This window comes from Gadus morhua, chromosome 18 (assembly GCF_902167405.1).
Source record: "Gadus morhua chromosome 18, gadMor3.0, whole genome shotgun sequence".
Classification (NCBI taxonomy): domain Eukaryota; kingdom Metazoa; phylum Chordata; class Actinopteri; order Gadiformes; family Gadidae; genus Gadus; species Gadus morhua.
In genome coordinates, this window is record NC_044065.1 from 20,736,421 (window position 1) to 20,762,672 (window position 26,252).

The 26,252-nt window shown below is 48.7% G+C and overlaps 1 protein-coding gene across 3 annotated transcripts; it reads left to right on the plus strand.

The window, feature by feature from the left end:
- The first annotated feature begins 1,997 nt into the window (after positions 1-1,997).
- Positions 1,998-24,327, plus strand: fmn2b (formin 2b). 3 transcript variants are annotated; one of them, XM_030340546.1, is made up of 20 exons: positions 1,998-3,886; positions 5,975-6,255; positions 7,089-7,276; positions 8,459-8,615; positions 8,746-8,757; positions 9,482-9,540; positions 10,474-11,666; positions 12,915-13,059; positions 13,961-14,048; positions 15,031-15,092; positions 15,171-15,262; positions 15,430-15,559; positions 17,828-17,974; positions 18,886-18,945; positions 19,079-19,199; positions 21,642-21,734; positions 22,269-22,320; positions 23,137-23,286; positions 23,631-23,712; positions 23,951-24,327. In XM_030340546.1, exons 1-20 carry the CDS (start codon positions 2,253-2,255, stop codon positions 23,975-23,977), a joined length of 4,773 nt encoding a protein of 1,590 aa, XP_030196406.1. In that variant the 5' UTR covers positions 1,998-2,252; the 3' UTR covers positions 23,978-24,327. The 3 variants fall into 3 exon arrangements, with proteins under 3 accessions (XP_030196406.1, XP_030196408.1, XP_030196409.1); XM_030340548.1 differs by having other exon boundaries at positions 10,477-11,666; XM_030340549.1 differs by lacking the exon at positions 8,746-8,757.
- The last annotated feature ends 1,925 nt before the right edge of the window (positions 24,328-26,252 follow it).

Sequence of the window (26,252 nt, forward strand, 5' to 3'; positions counted from 1 at the left end):
GTATTTATCTAGTCGGATCCACTTGTTAAAGCATGTCTCTGGGTGAGGGGCAGGGAAGGTTTGCATTTTCTATTTAACAAGGCCAAAGTGCACAACCTTGCTTCAAACAGTTCCTGACTGAGTTACTAAGCCATGATAGGAGCTGGTAGAAGGCTCTTAATGCCAACTAGAGGTGCTTCAATGCTTCCTGTCTTGTCTCCTTTAGCAAAGGGTACACTGGGACATCCTCTAATTAGCAGAAGGAGAGACCTCTCGGAAAAGTGGTTAGGAAAATACATAGGGAGCAATGCTTTGGACTATTCTACTGGAGCCTGTTTTGACACTGAAGGGACACAGTCACACTGCATATATATTCCACAAACAACTGGCCATGTGTCTCTGCAGTTGCTCATAGAGTTGACTTCGATTATCACTCAAAACCAGACTTTTGTCTAAAGTGGGACTTGATTGCTCACATTTGGAACATTCTGCTGAAAGAGGTGACCGGGCAGCATCCATGGCGGGTCACCACCAGAACACCTCCACAACCCCAGGACTCCAGAGGGGAGGCGCCAGATCACCTCTACAACCCCAGGACTCCAGAGGGGAGGCACCAGAACACCTCCTCACCCTGCAGGACTCCAGATGGGAGGCACCACGGATAGAAGCTAGGGAGAGCCCCTCCAGATGAAAGGTACGGGTCTCCATCCTAGATGTGTGCAGCCTACCTATGTTAGATGCCTAACATCGACCTGTTTCTGACCTGTCTATGAGATCACTGTGAGTGGCTTAAATAAAGGCTGACGGATCAGCACCATGGCTAGCTCCATTACCTGCAGACTGCTGTGCTGCACGTTCTGCAGTGTGTTGTTTAAAATAGTCTTCTTTTAAATAGGGGATCCATAGTCCAGCCTGAGGGAGTGTTGTGTCTGATGACTCTGGACATTTACAGGCATCATGTGATTCGGCTGGGCTCTCCCCAAGCAGAACAGATCATGTTGATACATTAATAATAAATTGTAACTTTTGATTGAACCCATTAACAAATCCAGGAAGTTTACTGAAAATACTTATAATAATTTTGCATTAAATACGAACGTACCACCACAGAATAATACTGAATGTACATAACTAAAATACCTATAATTAACCAATTATATAGAACAAATATAATGAGTTAAGAACAACCAGCTCTAACAATTAAAAAATATAAACCAATAATTACATTAATGTTAGGTGCCAAAAGATGAAGGAGCGCTTCATCAGAGCTCTCTTCAGGGTAGAGAGCCGCTACAAGGGGGAGAGACCAGCACGCAGTACCCGGGGCACCCCCTTCAGGAAAGAGCTCGCTATGACAGGGTGATCAGGATGGAGAGACTACCATGCAGTACCCGGTATGACAGACAGGCCCCACCAGAGCTGGCTTCGGTCTGCTGCTAGGGCTCCCATCCCCCACCCCTATCAACATGCCATCCCCCACCCCTCTCCTCACAGCCTCCCCCACCCTCCTTCTCAGCCTCAGAGCCTGCACCCCAAAGGCAGTGCACTACCGCATTAACAGCATCAGCACTCCCCCAACCCCATGTTGTCTCTTATGCTCTCCTTTCTCACCCTCCTGTCTCACTCTGCTTCCATTTCTCTTTCAGACCTGCTTCTCAGTTAAGATTGTCTTTGCCAGTCAATGTAGAGACTCTCTCTCTCTCTCTCTCTCTCTCTCTCTCTCTCTCTCTCTCTCTCTCTCTCTCTCTCTCTCTCTCTCTCTCTCTCTCTCTCTCCCTCCCCCCCGGGCCCCCCAGCCCCCACCAGCCTGCTCAGTAACCAGGGTTGAGCTCTGCGCAGAAGCACAGCCGCGGTTGCTCCAGTAATGAGCTACGTTCTCCCACCAGTGCGCATCTTGCGTCACTCCGCTCGGCAGAAGGGCTGGCGAGGGGAGATGGGAGGGGGGGGAAGACAGGCGAGTGGAGGAGAGAGAGGGGAGGAGGGGAGAGAGGGGAGGAGGGGAGAGAGGGGGGGGGAGGAGCCTCTGTGAGCACACGCTCCATCTCAGCTGCATCAGCATCCACGTCGCCACTTCTCCGCCCCTCGTCACCAGAAAGGGAAAAAAAAAAACGCAATCACGCGGACGGTGGAAGAGCGCAGCATAATAACAGCAGCAGCCCTGTTCCGTCAGCCTCGTGCGCACATCAAGGGGACTCCGCCGAGCGCCTGCACATTTCCCCGCGATGGGAGCGGCTGTGCTCTGCATGGCCTGAGCGGAGCAGCCTCCCAGAGACATGGGCAACCAGGAGGCTAAGCACAGGAAGGCTGCAGCCGCCGCGTCATCGGGGGAAGGAAGCAACACCGCTCTAGACGAGGGATGGAGGGAAGGAGACAAAACAAAAAGAGGCAAGAAAGGGGGGGGCGGAGGGGGGGAGCCGGGCACATGGCCAGCCAAGAAGAAAAACAAATCCGAGTCCAAGTCGTCCGTTTTCTCGATCCGCAAGAGAAAGAGCAACCTTAAGGGGAAAGGAGGAGCGGGCTCCAAGGAGGATGTGTTGGCATGGCAACAAGACGAGCTGGACAGCGCTCAGTCTCAGGGCACCAAAACACCGGACCTGTCTGCAGGAAAGCTCGGCTCGTCCAACGCAGACGCGGCTACGCAGCGCGGGGCGGAGGGGCGGAGGAGAGACCCCCCCCTCCAGAGAGAGGCCGGTGGAGGGGCGCTAGAGGACGGAACACGCAAAGCACAGCCGCCGGCCCCCATGGAGCCGGCCTCCCCCGCGGAGGAAGGCGGGCCCAAGGGGGCCAGCTCGGGGTCCGACACGGACATCTACAGCTTCCACTCAGCCACCGACCAGGAGGACCTCCTGGCCGACATCCAGCAGGCCATCAGACTCCAGCACCAACAGAAGCACAACGGGGGTCAGGGCCCGAACCAGAGACCCGCTGGGGGACAGAAGAGCAGGCCGGACGACGGCGGGGAGGCCAGCAGCCTGACCTCCCCAGTTTCGCAGCCGAGCCCAGAGTTGGAGCTGGGCTCGGACGCGTTGTCGTTCCTAGACACCGGGAGGCCACTGAGTTCTGCCCGGCAAAACGGCCTCCCACCGACTCCTCGTCTCCCTCTGGCTGTAGCAGAGCCAGGGGGAGGGGGAGGGAGAGTGGGGCTGGGGATACAGCAGATGGAGGGCGCACATGGAGAGGGGACGACACAGAGCGTACCGGAGGACCCTGAGTTCTCCCCTGGACAAAAGGGCTGGTGTGTTTTGGAGGAGAACACCTCTCCTTATGCGTCCATCCCCACAGCAGACAATGGCGCTGCTTTGGAAGGCTTGGTTGCCGAGACGACATCAAGAGCCCTTCGTGATCTCTCGGCGTCATCGGAGAGCGTTGTTGAACCCCCAGCTCAGGAGCAGGGAGGGGAGGGAGGCGTGGAATGGATGGTTGAGGAGGTTCAGGTTGGTCTGGATGGACCCGCTTGTTCTTCGGACGGCCGTAGTGAAGAAGACTCTCCGAGTGATGAGCCAATCGAGGGCTTGATCTCGGAGAGGGCCTCGCGAGAGGGGGGCGGCCCCCTTGGCACGGGGACCAGTGAGGAGTCTCTGTCGGAGTGTCTGAGTGCTGAGTCACAACAACACTGCTTCAGCAGCACCAGCACCAGCGCCTTCGTTCCTGTTCCCCAGCCCAGGAGGGGCCCCAGTCAGTGGCCCCCACAGGAGAGCCCCACAGTCTCAGCACGGCTCCTCAAGATGTCTACGTGTTCAGCTCCTAGCTACTCCACACTGGGTTCCAGCGTCAAACCCTACCCCCCTATCTTCCCCTCGTACATCAAGACCACCACCCGCCAGCTCAGCTCGCCGGGCCACTCTCCGGGTCTGTCCCCGTCACAGAGTCCCCAGTCCCCCCGCAGGGTCCACAGCCAGGTGCACAGGTACGTGGGCCCAGGGCCACGGGCTCTCTTCTCTTTGTGTCGCACTTCAACCAAACTTCAGTGCATTCGGTTTAACTTTCGCTTTTCGCTTTCTTCCTCATTTAAAAGGTGCAGGCAGGTGAGAGATGAAGAGGCATTTCTTTAGTTATTCAACTCTTCTAGCTTAATGCATTAAGGTTCATTGATTGATTCAGGTGCATTGGAAAGATTGTGTTTACAGTAGAATTAAAGAATCATACTAGCAGTAGAGAAAGCAAAAACGGATGAGTACAGGAGGCAAGGTTGTAATAACAGTCTCTATGATCTATTCAGGTCATTGGAATGAAATGTATTCACAGCGGTGAAACTGCCAACATGTTTGTTTGATGATGTTGTTGAAGGTTGTTCTTGAGATCATATGTGGGATATATGACAAGCTGTCTTTTTATATTATCATATCAAACACACTACTGTCCTAAAGCCATATCCTGTCTAATTCAAACACACTTATTCTTAATGAAACAGTTCTTTATTTTCAGTGAGTTTAAAAGGTAATACCAGTCTGTGATGAAAGCAAAGTAACAAAAACATCCCTATACCATTTCTTAAAATCCCTTTGCTTATCAGATACTGCCTTGAATTATTTCCTATGAGCGTGTTGGTCAGGATATGAACAGCAATAGAACCATGGTCTTTGTGATGACACGTTTGTTATAGTGCAGTTTTTAATCTGTCTGTATTAATTACAAAATAACAATTTGCTATATTGCTATTTTCTCCATTTGTGGTCAGAGCACGCTTGAGCTAAACGCTATTCGGTATGAGCAGGTGGTTTAGAGCAATGATATTGGTAACGGATGTTTTTGTGAAGCCAGGAGAGACGGTTACTATGGTTCAATCACCCAGCCCGGAACTGCATTTAAGAGGATGGGCAGCTACATCAGCACTGGGTCTTTTATTAGCTGCAAAGTGGAGCTGTCGGATGCGCCAGTGATTTACACAGAACGTCTGATGTCTGTGGGCCAGAGGGGCAGCCTATGGGCCACTTCACGGTTCCTCTGCCCCATGGGCGGCCTAGTGGGAGCCTTAAACTTTGGTCTGTAACGACTGTAGAGGCACATCCACCTCACAGTGTTGTAACATAGTCAGAGGTCCACCTCACAGTGTTGTCTGTAACATAGTCAGAGGTCCACTCACAGTGTTGTCTGTAACAGAGTCTAGAGGTCCACTCACAGTGTTGTCTGTAACATAGTCAGAGGTCCCCCTCACAGTGTTGTCTGTAACAGAGTCAGAGGTCCACTCACAGTGTTGTCTGTAACAGAGTCTAGAGGTCCATCTCACAGTGTTGTCTGTAACAGAGTCAGAGGTCCACTCACAGTGTTGTCTGTAACAGAGTCAGAGGTCCACTCACAGTGTTGTCTGTAACATAGTCAGAGGTCCCCCTCACAGTGTTGTCTGTAACAGAGTCTAGAGGTCCACTCACAGTGTTGTCTGTAACATAGTCAGAGGTCCCCCTCACAGTGTTGTCTGTAACATAGTCAGAGGTCCACTCACAGTGTTGTCTGTAACAGAGTCTAGAGGTCCACTCACAGTGTTGTCTGTAACATAGTCAGAGGTCCCCCTCACAGTGTTGTCTGTAACAGAGTCTATAGGTCCACTCACAGTGGTGTCTGTAACATAGTCAGAGGTCCACCTCACAGTGTTGTCTGTAACATAGTCAGAGGTCCACCTCACAGTGTTGTCTGTAACATAGTCAGACAGTGTTGTCACTGTCGGAGGGGCATCCTAAAGGGAACTTCTTAGCGTTTTCTGTCATAGTAGTATAGTTAGTACCCCTTTATAACTTTTTTCTGTAACGTAGAGCACTTTGAGTTATTTTGGACTGTGGGCCCCATTTGATTGTCTCTACACCACAACCTGGTTCAGCCGCCCCTGCGTCGGCCCCCCCACCGACCCTGGGCAGGGGAGGGGCTCACCTCAACGTGGTTGGCCCTACTTGACCTATCGGTTTCCCTCCGTTGTTGCCGGTTGTCATGGCGGTCCATGTCGGTGAGATGAAATCAAAGCTCGGCCCTGATTGTTTTTCTGGCCTTCCTGTACGCTTGTCAGAGGCCAAACGGAGCGGCGCAGAGTCCAGCGCCGCCAGGGGCCCCGCAGCCTGGGCCGGCCCCTGAGCCTCTCGGCCGACTGGACGGAGGAGCTGGAGCTGGAGAGGGGCCTGCGGGGCCGGGGGCCCGGCGAGGGGAGCGAGGGCTCCTGGGAGTTCCTGGAGGGATACGGAGCCGGCTCGGAGGACCGGCTGCGGGGGGGCAGCCAGCCGCTGTGCTGCAGCGCCCGGCGGCCGTCCCTCGCCCACGCCCCCGCCTGCGGCCTGCAGGACGTCTTCAGCGGTGAGTGGCGGCCCGGGCCCGGCCTGCTCCGGGGGGGGGGGAACGACTTCAACAGGAAGAACCTCAGCTTAAACACTTCTGGAGTCAACCCAAACTGGGTTAGACGGCCACAATCAGGAGTCAAGCTGAGCTACTGGAGCTGTTCCACTTTGGTCCATCAAATATTTAGTCGGTTGGCTGTAGAAATGCAGGCTGTCTCCAATTGCAGCCACTGAGCTTTTATTTGTTAAACTCTGCACTAAAAGGAGGACACTGCACACTGGTTACCCTTGTTCTGTTGGGGGTGACGGATGGAGTGTAGGGTGCAGTTGTTCCTTCCCCCTCTCATGTCAAACTACCCTGGCTCCACCCTCTGCTCCACCCTCTCCTCCGCCCTCTCCTCCGCCCTCTCCTCCATCCTCTCCTACACCCTCTCCTCCGCCCTCTCCTCCACCCTCGCCTCCACCCTCTGATCCACCCTCTGCTCCACCCTCTCTTCTCCCCACTCCTCCACCCTCTGCTCCACCCTCTCCTCCACCCTCTCTTCTCCCCACTCCTCCACCCTCTCCTCCACCCTCTCTTCTCCCCACTCCTCCACCCTCTCCTCCACCCTCTTTTCTCCCCACTCCTCCACCCTCTCCTCCGCCTCTCCTCCGCCCTCTCCTCCACCCTCGCCTCCACCCTCTGCTCCACCCTCTCCTCCACCCTCTCCTCCGCCCTCTCCTCCATCTTCTGCTCCACCCTCTCTTCTCCCCACTCCTCCACCCTCTCCTCCACCCTCTTCTCCACCCTCTGCTCCACCCTCTCTTCTCCCCACTCCTCCACCCTCTCCTCCACCCGTCCTATCCCCTCAGGCCGGACCCTCCTGGAGAAGTTGTTCACACAGCAGGAGCAGGCGGAGCCCGAGGAGGCTGAGAGGATGTGCTCCAGGATCCTGGCCATGGGCCTGCTCCTCCCCTTCACCGAGTGCTTCAGGCAGCAGCTGGGGGGCAGCCCCGCCCACATGACCTCCAGCACCACCACCGCTACGGCCAGGTTTGATGTGAGTGGACCCAGTCACTGCTGGGTACTGGTACTGGGGAGACAGCATCCTCACTGCATCTCTGTCCTTTAGCTCATTTTATTAAGCTCTTTGGATTAGAACTATTTGAATATAGGACTATTAGAACAAAATCACATTGCAGAAAATAGAAATAGTTAACCGAAACTGAATCAATGAAATTCCTAAACCAAAAATACTTCAGCAAAATAACCAAACGTTTCTAGATCAGAAATAGAGATTACCATAGAGAAGAGCTCTGGGAGAGACCAGAGGGAGACCAGAGGGAGACCAGGGGGAGACCAGAGGGAGACCAGAGGGAGACCAGAGGGAGACAGGAGGGAGACCAGAGGGAGACCAGAGGGAGACCAGAGGGAGACAAGAGGGAGACAGGAGGGAGACCAGAGGGAGACAAGAGGGAGACCAGAGGGAGACAGGAGGAGGACCAGAGGGAGACAGGAGGGAGACCAGAGGGAGACCAGAGGGAGACAAGAGGGAGACCAGAGGGAGACAAGAGGGAGACAGGAGGGAAACAAGAGGGAGAGAGGAGGGAGAGAGGGGGAGGAAGGGGGGAGACAGGAGGGAGACCGGAGGGAAACAAGAGGGAGAGAGGAGGGAGACGAGGGGCAGACAAGAGGGAGACAAGAGGGAGACCAGAGGGAGACAAGAGGGAGACAGGAGGAAGACCAGAGGAAGACAAGAGGGAGACCGGAGGGAAACAAGAGGGAGAGAGGAGGGATACGAGGGGGAGTAAGGGGGGAGACAGGAGGCAGACAGGAGGGAGACCGGAGGGAAACAAGAGGGAGAGACGAGGGAGACGAGGGGGAGGAAGGGGGGAGACAGGAGGGACACAGGAGGGAGATAAGAGGGAGACAAGAGGAAGACAGGAGGGAGACAGTAGGGAGACATGAGGGAGACAAGAGGGAGACAGTAGGGAGACAAGAGGGAGACAGTAGGGAGACAGGAGGGAGACAGGACGGAGACATGAGGGAGACAAGATGGAGACAGTAGGGAGATAAGAGGGAGACAATAGGGAGACAGGAGGGAGACAGGAGGGAGACAGGAGGGAGACAGGAGGGAGGCTGAGCCGTTGGGCCTTGGACCCAGAGCGTTGGGTGAAAGCATCAGAAGACGTCTCTGTGGTGGGTCACCGTCCTCCTCCTCCTCCCCACTGTGTCTGAGCAGCAGGAGCAGCTGTACACATGGGCAGCAGTCAGCCAGCCCCCCAACTCCATGGAGCACTTTGAGGGCCGCCTGCCTGCTCAGGTCAGGGGTCTTTGGCCCTCAGTAAGAGCTGGGGTCGGAGAACCTGACAGGACCAAACCACAACACACAGACAGCGGTAAGGAGAGAGAACGCCACCACACACATCCTTTGCTGTCTACCTTGCTCAGACTCTTTCCACTTCATGAAAGTATCTCTTTTAACAATTTTTCATCAATTGTTTCCTTTCTATATTTAACCGTCTTCAGAGGAATGCGAAGGTGAGTGTGATTAGAGTGTCATTCATTTAGGAGATGTATATTTGGATTTAGTTTTATTTATTGCCTGATCTAAGGTGGGGAAGTGCAGCCACCATGTGACACACACATGCGAAAACAACCCGAACACAAACACACACACACCCACACACCCGCATGGACACAAACACGAACACAAACACGCACACACACACATGCGCATGCACACACACACACACACACACACACACACACACACACACACACACACACACACACACAAACTCATGCGCATGCACAAAAACACACACACACACACACACACACACACACACACACACACACACACACACACACACACATACACTCACACACACACACACACACACAAACACACACCACACATGCGCATGCACAAATACACTCACACACACACACACACACACACACACACACACACACCACACATGCGCATGCACACACACACACACACACACACACACACACACACACACACACACACACACACACACACACACACACACACACACACACACACACACACACACACACACACACACACACACACACACACTGTTGTTTGGACTGTTCTAGCCACTGTGGCCAGATTGTGATTTCTATTTCTTGCATTGATGAAGAATGAAGCCATGTTGAGCTCTCTGCCTCACTTGGAGGCGGTCCTGGATGAAGGTGTCTGGTGTGAACATGTTAACCTTCTGTCCCCCAGAACATCTGTCAGAAACTATGGATCCAGAAACCAAGGAGGAGGGGATGAAATACCTTCCGGTAAATATATTTTCGGAGAACATAGGCTTGGAAGATGACGGGGGACCAAGCACACTATCAATGAGTAGCTGCAGAGAAACTTTAGAGCACTGGGCAATATGGACAAATATAAGATCACTATAATCATAATCATAATGTTTACAATATCTATATCAATGACTATATGCTTATGAATTATAAATTCAGTTGTGAAAAGTCCATGTGAGGGTAAATTCATTAGTTAGAGTTATATGGTCATTTTATGGTATTTTGTTCCTGATATTTGGATTTGATTTTCCTATCTCAACATAATATAAATTAGACTACAAAACCCTAGCAGCGATAACTTAACTTTTTGCAATGACTAAACAGCAACGTCACAATACTGAACAATAACATTGAGTCATTTGTATTATTATCCGGCCTTAATTTTCCCACCTCTAGATGGCAGTAGCGTCATCTATTGTAATGTGCGCTGTTTAAAGTAAGGGACCCCTTCCTCAATATGAATCTAGACGGGATGGTAACTCTTTGTGCCGTACTAAAATGTATTAACCATGTCCTTAATTTTTTATAATGTGCGGTGGTTGTAATTTGGCATTTTTTCTGGACACTCTTTCCCGTTTTCTACTTGCTTGTTAATTTTTTTTATGCCCTTGTGTTTTTATAACACAAGGGCAGTGTTATAAAACGTTCCACAATGCATCACTGTACTCTGTCCGTCATGGCTGGCCTGCGTCTCTGCCCCTTCTGCTCGGAGTTGCTCCAGGATGACCTCAACATGGTATAGATGGTCCATGCATGACGGGCCCAGAGTTGGCCTCAACAGCCTGTCAATGTTCTAGTCGTCGTCTTCCCTGGGGGGGCTCTATGAGTTGGTTTGATGTGCTTAACACTGTGCCCCTTTATTAATGGAGAGGGTCAGTCAAAGCTCTAACGTTGTCCTCTGTCCAGGAGGAGTCCCTCCTGAAGACGGTCCATCTGAAGGAGGAGCACATCAACGTCATCCAGCAGCTGGAGCAGACCATCGAGGACCTCCGCACCAAGATCGCCGAGCTGGAGTGCCCCGCCTCTCCGCCCGCCGCGCCGCCCGACGCCGCGGAGCTCACGGCGGACCACCCCGAGCGGGAGGGCGGGGAAGGCGAGGAGGCCCCCCCCCGGGCGGTGTGTGACGTCCATCTCCAGACGGAGGCCTTCGGGGGGGTCCTGGAGGCCAAGTCGGTGCAGACGTCGCCCATGGAGGACAGGTACCGGTTCGGAGTGCCCTGCACTACCGACCCGCTGATGGTGAATGGCTTCACCGGAGAGGAGCCGCAGCTCCGGGAACACGGCCTCCCCGTTCCCACCTCGCCCAAAGCCGTGCAGGCCGAGTTTCAGTGTACATGCCAGCTACAGAGCGGAGCGCCAGCTCTACCAGGGCACATGGTGGCCCCTCCTCCACCCCCACCACCTCCACCTCTTCCAGGGCACATGTCGATCGCTCCACCCGCTTCCCTCCCACCACCATTAATACCAGCAGGTGCAATGGCACCAGCCCCACCTTGGCCTGGCATGCCTGGAGCTCCTCCTCCTCCTCCACCTCCTCCTCCTCCACTACCAGGTGGATTTGCACCACCTCCGCCTCCTCCACTACCAGGTGGATTTGCACCACCTCCGCCTCCTCCACTACCAGGTGGATTTGCACCTCCTCCTCCTCCTCCTCCTCCTCCACTTCCAGGTGGATTTGCACCACCTCCGCCTCCTCCACTACCAGGTGGATTTGCACCTCCTCCTCCTCCTCCTCCTCCTCCTCCTCCTCCACTTCCAGGTGGATTTGCACCACCTCCTCCTCCTCCACTACCAGGTGGATTTGCACCACCTCCTCCTCCTCCACTACCAGGTGGACTTGCACCTCCTCCTCCACCTCCTTTACCCGGGTCAGGGGCTGGCTGTCCGCCCCCACCCCCGCCTCCGCCTCCGGGCGGCGGCCCCCCGGCCCCTCCCCTGTTCGGCGCCCCGGGGGCGCTGGGCAGCCTGCCCCCTCCTCTGCCCATGGGGCTGTTCGCTCTGGGCATGATGCAGGACAAGCCCCCCCGGAAGGCGGCCCTGGAGCCCCCCAGGCCCATGAAGCCCCTCTACTGGACGCGCATACAGCTGCTGACCAAGAAGTACCTGCTACTTATTCAAATCATTAACACTGAGTACCTGCTACTTATTCAAATCTTTAATACTGAGAACCTGCTACTTATTCCATCAATAACACTGAATACCTCCTAGAATAGAATTCTCTTGATTCTCATTGCACATAGTACTGCGAAATTTAAAGTTCATACAAACGGTGCCATTCACAACAACAACATTTTCAGTATATAAGAAAGGTAAAAAATATGCGTATCAAGTATAGTTAAAATAATATAAAATAACAAATAAATATGAAATATACAGATCATAAGAATAGCAGCTGAGGTAAACGTCTTTCCAGAAGTGTTAATTTTTTTGGTGCAAATTGGTACATTCAGGGTGAACTACTTTACACCCCCTGCTGAGAATACGTTTCCGCGGCTATGATTACAAATATAAACAAGCCAGCGATTTCCACTTCCACGCCCACAGATTCGTTCGTTGCTCCCCCTACTGTTCTGGCGGAGAATCCCCTTGCAACACGCGCAGTCCTTAAGGAACCTTACGGGAACCGTAAATCAAAACTTGTCTAAAACAAGTCCCTTGTGTAAATTACGTGCTTACGTCTCTGCGTCTAAAACGACCCTAAATAGGCCTTTAATCAAATCAATTATGCTGAGTACCTCCTACTTATTCAAATCAGTGATATGAGTACCTCCTACTTATTCTAATCAGTGATAATGAGTACCTCCTACTTATTCTAATCAGTGATAATGAGTACCTCCTACTTATTCTAATCAGTGATAATGAGTACCTCCTACTTATTCGAATCAGTGATAATGAGTACCTCCTACTTATTCTAATCAGTTATAATGAGTACCTCCTACTTATTCTAATCAGTGATTATGAGTACCTCCTACTTATTCTAATCAGTGATAATGAGTACCTTCTACTTATTCTAATCAGTGATAATGAGTACCTCCTACTTATTCTAATCAGTGATAATGAGTACCTTCTACTTATTCTAATCAGTGATAATGAGTACCTCCTACTTATTCTAATCAGTGATAATGAGTACCTCCTACTTATTCTAATCAGTGATGGGTTCATGTATTAAAGGTGCTGTAGGATCAAGAGCAGCTATGGGGAGACAGTGTTGGACAGGGCCTAGCCCACGATCAGCTGTCAGTGACTGTCAGCTGACGTTCTAGAACCACCTTCTTAACTCCTGACAGAATGATGCACATGCATAAGTGCAGATTGTGTCTAACATTGGTGTGTGTTGGTGTTGTCAGGGAGGTGGCGTCCGCGCTGGTCTGGGAAAGCATCGAGGAACCCCCGGTGGACTTCCAGGAGTTTGTGGATTTATTCTCCAAGACGGCCGTGAAGGAGAAGAAGAAGCCGCTGTCGGACACCATCACCAAGTCCAAGGCCAAGCAGGTGAGTGAGGGCGCAGGGGAACACATGAAGAACACGCTCCCCGCAGACCCCCAGAAGCCCTGCCCTTCCTCCTAACCCTTCGTCATTCACTGTATCCCCCCGTCTGAGGTGAGGGCGACAGGAATGTACTGGCCTCAACTATTGAACAAAGAATGGTCAGCTACAGACTTATACGCTGAACACTTTTTAAAAATAAATCTTAAAATGCAACTCAATAAATAAATCCCATGTTAATTTACAACGTGCCTCAAACAGGAGAGAGAAGCCCAGCACACATAAGGAACTATTTCATGAATAGTGTTGCATGATATATCCCCATGCAACGCTGGGGCCCCAGGCCCTGCCAACTCCAGTACAGTACCAGAACAGCACCAGTACAGTACCAGTACAGCACCAGTACAGCACCAGTACAGTACCAGTACAGCACCAGTACAGGACCAGTACAGCACCAGTACAGTACCAGTACAGGAAGCAGCAGCTCTTCCATAAGAGGGGGCTACTTAAGATTGTGGGGAATGCACTTCCAATGATGAAGTCAGTTATTTAGTAATTTAGTTATTTCCTTATTTTGTAAGGATTCTGTGTTCATCTTTATCCTCACATTGTGTGCGTTTGGGTGTGTGTGTGTGTGTGTGTGTGTGTGTGTGTGTGTGTGTGTGTGCGTGTGTGTGTGTGTGTGTGTGTGTGTGTGTGTGTGTGCTTGCGTGTGTTTTGTGTGCATTTGTGTGTGTGTGTCTGTCTGTCTGTCTGTCTGTCTGTCTGTGTGTGTGTGTGTGTGTGTGTGTGTGTGTGTGTGTGTGTGTGTGTGTGTGTGTGTGTGTGTGTGTGTGTGTGTGTGTGTGTGTGTGTGTGTGTGTGTGTGTGTGTGTGTGTCTGTCTGTGTGTGTGTGTATTTCCCCAGGTTGTGAAATTACTCAACAACAAGCGATCACAGGCTGTGGGGATTCTGATGTCTTCTCTCCACCTGGACATGAAGGACATCCAGCATGGTAACTTTAACTTTAATTGACTTTAACTAATCATAATCATGAGACTAGGCTCTGGCATTATCTGGGTTGTTTGACACCTTTTTATGAAGTCAACAGTTGAGCTCTTTGTGGCCCATATGTTCCAGAAGCTAGAATATCTGTGTTATCCTCAGGTGAGCTCATGGAGGACAGAATGCTCCTGTTGAGCAGAAGGGCAAAAGCTTGATTGATCGATTTATTGAATTCATAAGAGTTTGTTCTTGGCTGGGCTTCAACTGATTTCCACATATGAACATGTTGAAACTTGAGCCAATCAGATTTAAACGCTGACTCTTTGTCATGCAAGATCCGGCCTGAAGCAAACCCAAGACATCTCAGAGGAAAGCCCTCAGTGCCATTCCGTTTATCTTTGAACATTGTTCCCCTTTGATTCCTCTGGGAATGTACAGAGGGCTGGACCTGTGAAGGGGCCCATACAGTAATGTATAACAGATACCATTGCTGTACCAAGGTGATACATGTTGGGGTGGTGTGGGAGTCTGTCCATTAGCAGATTGGACCCCTATGCAGCTGTCACCAGGATTAGCTCTGCCCACTGGCCTGGGGGCTTTAAAGCTTTAGGTTGTCTCTCTGCTCTTTGAGGCTGTAGTTCTTTGCTGTTGCACCATATAGCCATGGCTTTTATTCACCTTGCTGCATGAAAGTACATTCAATACTGGAAAGTCCAAAAGCTGTTCTAGTTTTAGCTGACTCGAGACAACCTCTCATTGTGGCTGAGCTGGACTTAGCCGTTGGCGTTATCCCTCCGACCGCGTGTCACCAACGTTGACCTTTCTCCGACCTCCACCGTCCAAGTCCTGTGTTTTTGCTCTCTGAATATTTTTTTCTGTTTCTCAGTTCATTATAGTACTGATTATGATGTATCAGTATGACCTCGTTAAACTCTAAGTAGAGCCAAAACATATCAGAGATGTAAAGCCCATGTGTGCCCTGTGGTCCGCAGCCATCCTGAACCTGGATAATTCCGTAGTGGATCTGGAGACCTTACAGGCCCTCTATGAAAACGTAAGGAACATATTTACTGTGTTATTGCTCATTTCCTTCCACATAGCCCTTTTAACCAAATGTATTTTTGAATTGTAGAGAGCACAACAGGAGGAGATGGAGAAGATCGATAAACATCTCAAGTCTTCTAAAGAGAAGGACCACGCCAAGCCCCTAGACAAACCTGAACAGTACGTCTTCCTGCGTCCACACTAATGCTAGCAGTAACATGTACAAACCAGATAGCAGCCCTGCATGGTACCACCAGCAAGCCTTGTCCTTTCTTTCCTTCTTTAAACAACTAACTGTAACATATTGGCTGGGTTTGACGCTGCCCGCCTGTCTCGTTCTTTCTCAGGTTCCTGTTCCAGCTGGCCCAGATCCCCAACTTCCACGAGCGAGTTTTTTGCATCCTCTTCCAGTCCAGCTTCACGGAATGTATTTCCTCGATAGTCCGTAAGCTGGACATTATGCAGCGAGTGTGCAAGGTAACAGAACCCTTCAGTTACAAATCCAGCATCTTGAAATCCCAGCAATTAAAAAATAACAATACAAATCTATGTCCACACACAACTTAAAACTGAATTATACTTTTCTACAGCAGCTATTTACTCCAGGACAAAATATCTGACCGCAAAAGTTCCTCAGGAACAAAACAAGCCCATCCACGTGTGAATCCATCAAGAGTTTTTGTATCTATACATAATTTTTCTTCTGGTCCACTTTCACCCTAACCTTCGAAGCATCTCGATTGGCGAGATCACGTTCATCCAGAATCCATCTGGCCAAGCACCAAGTTCTGTGCTTTTGGCCGAACCACAATTTTTCTGACCGATCAGCATCCTTTGGGGGACTATATTATATGAAGCTTGGTACATCCACTTCCCAGATGGTTCTGTGTACCAAACCAATCTGGCATGTCAGGATACCTAACCAAACCCCACTGTGGGAAAATGGTCAGCAGCTGTTACCTGTAAGCATAAGAGTTCAACTCAAGCCAATAGAGATGCTTAAATAGTGCAGGTTTAAAGCATCATCTTTGAACATCGACTTCTAGATGAACCACAATGTGGTTCACTTCTTTCTACAGTCGGCCGTCTAGCTAGAGCGCTCCTCTCTGACTCATTGGACTCAGTCACATACAGCTTATAATAAGACCCACTGTACTCGCTATACTGAGTACGTATAGACAGCATATATTTCTCCACTTTCTTATGACAAATGTACTTTTTTGTTTGTCGTTTTGGGTAAAGCGTCTGCTAAATGCCTAAATATAAATGTAAATGAGGGATTGTTCTGCCATCAGTGTTGTACATCCTCCACTGCGTACTTTACGTCTAAATGGATATTTTATAGCTAAGTCCTGTGGGAGGCGAGCCTGGTCCTTCCAGACTCGTACTTAATTTCATTTGAGAATCCATTGACAAACTTTAACTCACTTAAGGCGGGTGTCTGTTGGAGTTTAAAACTATTGGATCTGCCCAGTGCCACTCTGGATCTGCCATAACCAATCGCTAACGTTTGACTACAACTGAAACTAGCGCACAACCTCATTGTCCTCAGCCACTCCCTCTGTATGCTGATTGGACCGGCAAAATTTGGCCGGAGAAAACCTGCGTATATACCACAAACACAGACGTAGTACTGAAGGGAAACAAAAATTGAGCGGAAGTATGTAGGCGGGCGGAGCCATGCTAGTGAGAGGCAAGCCAGGGACCGATCTCAGATCGGTCTAAGATTGACCTTTATTGTTCCCAGACTTTAAACCAGGGGTCTGATCTGCTGGCCTCCACTATGCCGAATGGGATTGAAACTGAATTCTATCCCATTTCGGCATAGTTACATTCATATTGGTCTCTGTTGCTCTCCTACTTGACCTTTAATAAGGGTTTGAGAACCTTGCTGACTCGTTGAATCTCCTTCAAAACATCAGTGGTCCTCAGCCCAGTTTGGCCACACTGGTCAGGATTTCCTTTGTGGTTTGCCTGTCTTTAAGGCTGAAATGTGTGATCAAGTATATTGCTTATCTGATCACAAGCCCATTGTGTTTGATGCCCTGCCAAACGCTATAGCCTCATCTGCCTGGTCGTTGCTCTTTCTATATGAACTCTTTGGCTTCCAGACAGTTCTTAAAGCCAAATATTGCAGCTTCTCCCAGGAGCCTGGAAAAACTGAGAGGGTTTTGGTGGGAATCAACAAATTAGACAGAGACCGAACATCACACAGAGGCTGGTCTTTTAATGAAACCTAATTTTTTGTAGTGGAACGTGTGAATAATTCACAATACTAGACTACCACCTAGTGCAGTATTTCCAAATATGTGCACTAGGTGGTAGTCTAGTATTGTGAATTATTCAATGATATGCCACTAAATTAGCTACCTTCCGTTTAATAGTTGAGCTATTCAACTCAAAAGATATCTACATACAATTATGTAAATGTAATATTTACCCCAAAAACCTTTGCATTAATTGTTTTTTCAAACTAACAAGGAAGAGACAGTCCACACCAAGTCAAAGGGTTGGTTGAACCATTTTCTCTATATTGCCTCAGTTCCTAAAACACTAACAAAATAGTCACGCAGTGTTTTAATCTGGAGTGGACCAGAAGATGAGGAGATAGCTGTTGTTCTGCCACCCGCTGCGATGACAAGTGGTCGGTAATGGTCGCTGAGTGACGTGGTCAGATCTGCGTTTTGACTTGGTTTATCCGACATTACTGTATTCCCCCCCCCCCCCCCCCGGCTCCCCTTCCAGACTCTGCGGACCGGAGAGGGCGTCATGAAGGTGCTGGGCCTGATCCTGGCCTTCGGTAACTTCATGAACGGAGGGAACCGCAGCAGAGGGCAGGCGGACGGCTTCAACCTGGACATCCTCCCCAAGATCAAGGACGTCAAGAGCGCCGTGAGTCAAACCAGACAGACAGACAGACTGACAGCAGACAGACAAACAGAATGACACCAGACAGACAGACAGACTGAGGACTGTGTGAGGGGTGGCACCAGACAGACAGACAGACTGACACCAGACAGACAGACTGACTGACATCAGACAGACAGGCTGAGGACCGTGTGAGGGGTGGCACCAGACAGAGAGACAGACTGACACCAGACAGACAAACAGAATGACACCAGACAGACAAACAGACTGAGGACTGTGTGAGGGGTGGCACCAAACAGACAGACAGACAGACAGACAGACAGACAGACAGACAGACAGACAGACAGACAGACAGACAGACAGACAGACAGACAGACTGACACCAGACAGAAAGACTGACTGACAGAGGACTGTGTGAGGGTGGCACCAGACAGACAGAAGGACAGAATGATAACCAGACAGACAGACTGACTGAGGACCTTGTGAGAGGTGGCACCAGACAGACGGACAGACAGAGAGACTGAGGACTGTGTGGGGTGGCACCAGATAGACAGACAGACAACCGAGTACTGTATCCACTTGTTATATTTATAGGATCAATATAGAGGCTGTAAACATAAAATACTTGATGTAGGATCAATATAGAGGCTGTATCTACATGTAATACTAGATTTAGGATCAATATAGAGGCTGTACACATAAAATACTTGATGTAGGATCAATATAGAGGCTGTATCTACATGTAATACTAGATATAGGATCAATAAAGAGGCTGTATCTACATGTAATATTTGTTATAGGATAAATAAAGAGGCTGTATCTACCCTGTGGGCTGGTTGGTCAGTGAACATTTATTTAGTGTGTAAGGAGAAATAACTTAAGAACGGTGTATCTATAAATGTTTAAATGTTTAAATGTTTGCTCTCTGTTCCCAGGATAACACCAGAAGTCTTCTGTCGTATATTGTTGCTTACTATCTCCAACACTTTGACGAGGTAGATAACCTTATCGTCCTACACATCTCTACGCTCCCATTTACACCATGTTGAAATGAAAGCAGCAGGAGCTACAAGGGGCTCGCTGTGAACAGCATGTAACGTTCTCTGTCGTTGTTGTTGCTGTTGTCAGGATGCTGGGAAGGAGACGTGCGTCTACCCCCTCCCAGAACCCCAGGACCTGTTCCAGGCGTCACAGATGAAGTTTGAGGAGTTCCACAAGGACGTGCTGCGACTGAGGAAGGACCTCCGAGGTAACGAACCAACAATGAGCAGCTGGCTGAGCAGGTGGTAGAAGAAGAACAGCAGGAGTTCCACTCTGAGAATACATCAATCGAACATCAATGTGAAGATCTTTCATTATACCAAGTCCTGTTCTTCCCGGATCAAAACCCTTATCAGAGTTTTGGAACGAAAATATGATTAATTAACATTTAGTTACATGCTAATTCATTTGCTGATTCCCCCTTAGATAATAGCATTGCAAAAAGATAGATTTTTCGATTTCCATATCCTTCCATATGAAGCCACACACTAAGGATGTTTCCCCAAGGCGGGGATCTTCCCTGAACACGACGGCTGTTGCCTTAGCAGCCCAACAATAGTGTTGGAAACAGGGGGGCTAGTCCTCCCGATCTCCAAGCTCCTGTTAGCGAGACACCAGGTGCTTGATATCCCCAGATAGAAGGCAGTCTATCTGTTTAAACAATGAAGCAGATGGGCAGCTCCTGAAAGATAAAGGGATCTAGGAAGGGAGAGCATCGTTCTTGGGTCCCCGAGCCCTATCAGAGCGGCTCTCAATGAGCTCTCTACATTCACCCAAATGGAATTGAACATGATTTCTTTAGGAATAACTTTGCCAAAAAAAAAAAAATGTGGTTGTTTACAATTTCTAAAGGAGGTGAGCAGGTCGTCCAGTACAGAGAGATACGGCTCTCTGAACAGTCTGGATACCGCTGATATTAAGGGGATTTCTTATTCTAAGGGCTAGTGTTTCAGGCGCTAAATCCAAAATACAAGAGCTCGTGCAGCAACCCTGCCTTGTCCCATTATGCAGTGGGAAGGCATTTGATTTGTTGTGTGTTACAACAGACGGTTTGGGGTGCGCACCCAACATTTCATTTCGAGGCACCCAAACCAAAGCACTGGAGGACCTTCATCAGTTATTTAAAAATGTAGTTGGTATATGCAGAGGTGGGTAGGAACGCGCTACATTTACTCCGTTACAAATACTTGAGTAACTTTTTGGATAAATTGTAATTTTAGGAGTAGTTTTATTGCAACATACTTTTACTTTTACTTGAGTAAATATTTGAAGAAAGAACGGTACTTTTACGCCGTTCCATTGGCTACGTGACGGTCGTTACTTTGTTTTTTTAGATCTTTTCTTTTATTACATGCGAGATCTATTTCTATCACGTGAATATTCCTTAGCCCAAGTGAAGGAGTTCAAGTACCTCGGGGTCTTGTTCGCGAGTGAGGGTACTATGGAGCGTGATATTGGCCGGAGAATCGGAGCAGCGGGGGCGGTATTGCGTTCGCTTTACCGCACCGTTGTTACGAAAAGAGAGCTGAGTCGCAAGGCAAAGCTCTCGATCTACCGGTCGATCTTCGTTCCTATCCTCACCTATGGTCATGAGGGTTGGGAGATGGCCGAAAGGACGAGATCGCGGGTACAAGCGGCCGAGAGGCAATTTAATAACGCCTGCACACACACACAGGCACGCACAACGCAGAGTGGTAATCGGGAGAGTTGGGAAAATTCCCTGTGGCCCGTTAACGGGGGGCGCCGGGTCAACGTCGACTCGCAACCAATTCGGATTTGTCTAGAGGAGTAACTGACCGCCCCCTCCCGAAGTGGCACAGCCCAGGTCGGCCTTGAACTGCGATTGGTCAGAAAGACGTTACAGCTAATGACAACATTGAACTCTCATGCAGGCTCGAACAGAGTGACACACACACACACACACACACACACACACACACACACACACACACACACACACACACACACACACACACACACACACACACACACACACACACACACACACACACACACACACACACACACACACACACACACACACACGTTGATGTATTTAATTTTGCAAAGATTTAATTTGTTATTGTTTTAGTTCAAGGGTTATACATTTTTTTTTTAAAGACCTTATTTATTTTATTTAAAAGGATGTTATTTACATTATCTTTATTTGAACATTGCTGTTTTATATTTTGTTGGTGTCTATTTTGTACCGTTTGTGTTGCTCTGTTTATTTAAAAAATAAATCGGAGAAACTCAGTACTTGTACTCTTGAGTACTTGAGTAGTCTTTTCACTGCATACTTTTTTACTCTTACTTGAGTAATTATTTTTACGAGTACTTTTACTTCTACTTGAGTAATTCTAATCTTAAAGTAACAGTACTTTTACTTGAGTACATTTTTTAGCTACTCTGCCCACCACTGGGTATATGATGCTATTGTGGCAGGGTCCTTGCTTTCTATCAGGTTCTAATTTGAGCTTATAAAATCTTACTTTTCGAGTAATTTTGGAATATAATTAGTATCCTTTCCTGTCTCATACCCAGCTTTTTCTTACTATAGACGTTGTGCTTTTCTTTAGTCTGCTGCTTAACACATGCATCCTTTTGAAGTTTCTGGTGCGTCACTATGGTTCACTCCTGTCCTCCCCAGTGTGCACGGCCGAGGTGGAGAAGGTGGTGCGGCTTTCAGAAGAAGAGCATCTTCAGCCCTTCAAGGACAACATGGAGGAGTTCCTGAGCAAAGGTAGAGCTGCAGAACACCCTCATGGAGTTAATTCTACTCCTCGTCCTCTGTGTTCATCTCACTCCTCTTCCTCTGTGTTCCTCTCACTCCTCTTCCTCAGTGTTCCTCTCACTCCTCTTCCTCTGTGTTCCTCTCACTCCTCTTCCTCTGTGTTCATCTCACTCCTCTTCCTCTGTGTTCATCTCACTCCTCTTCCTCTGTGTTCCTCTCACTCCTCTTCCTCTGTGTTCATCTCACTCCTCTTCCTCTGTGTTCCTCTCACTCCTCTTCCTTTGTGCTCGGCCTCATGTAAAGGTGGTTTGAGTTCCATTGATATCATTTCATTTCCTTGGTTGACCCAAAGTGGAAGCGCCCGTGGTGCCGTCAGTGGGTCACGTGCTGAGGGGGTACTCAAACTACACATAATATGTGCATCATTTATCATTGACTGGTAAACAAAGTGTCATTTAAGGTATGTTATTTGTTTTTTACCTGTACATTTAATTGTGTGTGTGTGTGTTTGTGTGTGTGTGTGTGTGTGTTCTTTTTTAACAGCCAAAAGTGAACTGGAGACACAAGACACACTACTCAACAACACTCACAAAACGTGAGTGACCTCTGACCTCAACGGGAGTTATTGCGCCATGTTCCTTTAGTAGTGGTTAGGTCATGGATTCATATAGCATGCTTTATTCATAACTCATACCGTACCGGAATCAAACCAGTGTTTCAGGGACACTGGGTTTGATGTGTGGTACGACGTTTGTCTCACAAACATCTGATAAACAATCACCATCTGGGGAGCAGACCAATCAAACAAACCTCTACGTTGTTACGATACAGGGACGTGTTGTGTGGGAGCTGACTGGGTGAGCTGGTCCCTGTGTAGACTGACTGGGTGAACTGGTTCCTGTGTAGACTGACTGGTGAACTGGTCCTGGTGTAGACTGACTGGTGAACTGGTTCCGGTGTAGACTGAATGGTGAACTGGTCCTGGTGTAGACTGACTGGTGAACTGGTCCTGGTGTAGACTGACTGGTGAACTGGTTCCGGTGTAGACTGACTGGTGAACTGGTTCCGGTGTAGACTGACTGGTGAACTGGTTCCTGTAGACTGACTGGTGAACTGGTTCCTGGAGGCTGACTGGTGAACTGGTTCCTGTGTAGGCTGACTGGTGAACTGGTTCCTGTAGACTGACTGGTGAACTGGTTCCTGGAGGCTGACTGGTGAACTGGTTCCTGTAGACTGACTGGTGAACTGGTTCCTGTAGACTGACTGGTGAACTGGTTCCTGTAGACTGACTGGTGAACTGGTTCCTGTAGACTGACAGGTGAACTGGTTCCTGAAGACTGACTGGTGAACTGGTTCCTGTAGACTGACTGGTGAACTGGTTCCTGTAGACTGACTGGTGAACTGGTTCTAGGTTCCTGGAGCTGAGCGTGTCCTTCTCGGTGAAGGCCCGGTCAGGGGAGAAGGAGATCTCCCCTGGAACCTTCTTCACCCTCTGGCACGAGTTCTCCTCTGACTTCAAGGACCAGTGGAAGAGGGAGAACAAGCAGATGCTCCAGTACAGGTAGGCTGAGTACAGGAAGTATAAGTACAGGTTGACCTAAGTATAGGTAGGCTAAGTACAGGTAGGTTTCACCTGTAGGTAATCTCCTTACATGTTGTCGCTGGCCTGTTAAACGCTTGCTAGTGCTTGGATGCCAAATTGCGAATTTTGCCTCATGCATAACAATACTTCTCAGAATACAAAGGGAATAAGCAATTTGTTAGATACTGTTATTACATTTATCCAGTCCTTATCTATCAATCTTATCAACAGCATCATTCCCTTCCTGAATATTCAACTGTGAATTCTAGGTTGATAAAGTCTTATTAAGCCTTGAACCTCCCATCCTCTGCCTCTTCCTCCAGGCTGAAGGCTGCAGAGGAACGCTTCAAGCAGGCCAAGGAGAAGGCCACCTTCAGCGTCAAGCCCAAACAAGCCTCAGGGATTGTAAGTGTGTGTGGGGTCCACCAGAGCCTATTATTGATCTGCATGAACTAGTTTCACTCATTTAGACCTGTGTTTCTTAGAAAACAGAAATGTTAAATCTTGTTTTCAACTGGGTAAACTACACTAAGCAGTTGTTAGTGTAGTTTACACTTAAAACTGCGGTTAAGAAAACAGAAATGTTAAATCTTGTTTCAAACTGGGTAAACTACACTAAGCAGTTGTTATTCCTTTCTAACAGAAAGCCAAACTGGGAATGAAGACCTGACGGTTGCTCGTCCAATCACACTCAAGGTGTATTTGCTCTTGCAGTAGCTCATCTACAAGTACAAATGTACTTAATTTCACTTCAATAAAACCCTGTATTTTAAAATTTGTATTTCATGGTTGTCAATTGTGTAAGGTAGTGAATTGGTCCGTGTACAAAGAATATCTGCAAAAGTCATCTTTTTGGAAGGACATCTTGTGCTTCATGTAAAGTTAAATGTCTTTATAATTCATTCTTTATGTCTGGTTTCACGACCAAATACGTTTGCTTGTACTCAAAGCATCAGCACATGTTTTTTCTTTTAAAGACAAAGATGAGGGTTGTTTTCTATTAATAAACTGGAAACCATGTGTCTTGTGGTTTGATTCCACTTTATCATGTTGTTGAATCCAGACACAAATGAGCCGGGTTATGGATGATCTAAGTTCAATGTTATAATAATGCATTATTATTTTCCGTTCTATAGAATCTATTCTCAAGTTTCAGCACTAGCTGTGCTGGACAGCGCAACCGCTGAATCGATCCATTCAACGGGGACGTTAACTTTAGCAGCAGCATCTCGCTCACAATAGCGTTTGAGCATGTTGATATGAAACAAGCAAGAAGTCATCCTCCTGTCTGGTGTGGCTAGGACGCAATTAACCTCACGACACGTCTTTCGACACGATATGGACCGGTGTAGCGCGGTTGAAGAGCGGAGCCGAGAATGGGGGAGAAACACCATCATCTTATACCCAGGTATAAACTCACGCAGGACATCTTTTCGATCGTAACGCTGTTTCATTCGTTTCTGGCTAAAGCCAAGGTTTTCCTCAGCCAATTCGGGAAAACGTGTCAGAGTGCACATAGCGGTGAGCAAGTACTCCTTGCCCGACTTAGTTTGCGTCAACAGACCAACGCAGTCGAGAATGACGTTTTCAAACGGTTCAGTCATGAGGTATCGGCTGCAATGGAGCTGGGGGAATAAGCTGGTTAGGCATGCCTGTGACTTGGCATATGTGCAGTGAAGAACTTAGGCCTTTTGGGGCTCCAGGCGAACAGTGATTTTGGGTCTGATGTACCTAATATGGCATAATGAGACACTCCATACAAGGGATGAGCAAAAGTCACTGTCCTTCTTTCATGCAACTGTTAATTATTTATTTACCTTAGGTTTCCAGTAGGTCACCGCAGGGGGTTGGACAGGGCATTGTGATCTATTTGTGTCACCTGCAAAGTGAGAATAGCATACAAAACAAAAAGCTAATGATGGTGACACATATTACACTGGCTGTTAACCTAAGATGTCATCCTTTACCTCTTCAGTCTCACTGTTTCTTTGCCTCTCCTGTCTCTGAGCTTGTTCTCTGTCTCTCTGTCTCACTGTTTTTTTGCCTCTCCTGTCTCTGAGCTTGTTCTCTGTCTCACTGTTTCTTTTCCTCTCCTGTCTCTGAGCTTGTTCTCCCCCTCTCCCTCTCCCCCTCCCCCTCTCTCCCTCTCTCCCTCACTCGTGGGATGAGCGTGATGCGCGTAACATGGAATAGTCCATGTAGTGCAGACTGAAGGGGGGTGTACACGGAAAGACCGTCAAAATATGAGTAATTAGACATCCCGATGATAATATTGTGGATAGATTTTTATAAAAACAATAAATACGGGGAAAAAAATTAGAGAGGGCATTTTGGGGGCCCCCAAAGGCCTTCTATGGGGCCCGGGGCTCCAGGCAAATGCCTGATTTGCCTGAGAGTACGGCCCACCTCTGCATAATGTGACACATCTTGCAATATTTCGCAACATCACCTTTGAGACCTGGCTAAAATAATTTAATAATTTAAGATGCAATCCGACGTTTTATTAATGCCTAAATGACCTCAGAAATGATTATCATGGGCCAAGCACAGGATATCATTCCGACAAGTGGTGGGTACAACGACCTGCTTAAAGGTTGTATAGGTGATTTGCTTTTTTGGCCATTTTTGCAAAATTACTTGAAATCCTTATCATAACCCGCTTACAGCCACTGAGTTAGAAGTACTGACATGAAAATTAAACAAGTCAATCATCTGTGGAACGGGCAGGGCTCGAAAAACTCCAGCCAATCATTTCCATTGCCACCGAGTTGCATTGGACAGTAAGTACGTCAATCACACGGTCGTACTGCACTCCCCCTCCCCCGCGCCCCGCGCGCGACCCCTTCGTGCAGTACTCGTGACCCAGAGCTCGTGACCCAGAGCAAGCTCCTGTTTGTTGTTATCCTGCGGTAGCTACTGGAACTAGTTAATCCACATTTGGACCT

Coding starts and splice junctions, on each gene's coding strand:
- fmn2b (XM_030340546.1), top strand. CDS start 2,253: ATGGGCAACCAGGAGGCTAAGCACAGGAAGGCTGCAGCCGCCGCGTCA. Junction 15,263..15,429: donor CCCCTAGACAAACCTGAACA/GTACGTCTTCCT, acceptor GTTCTTTCTCAG/GTTCCTGTTCCAGCTGGCCC. Junction 18,946..19,078: donor ATCTCCAACACTTTGACGAG/GTAGATAACCTT, acceptor TGCTGTTGTCAG/GATGCTGGGAAGGAGACGTG.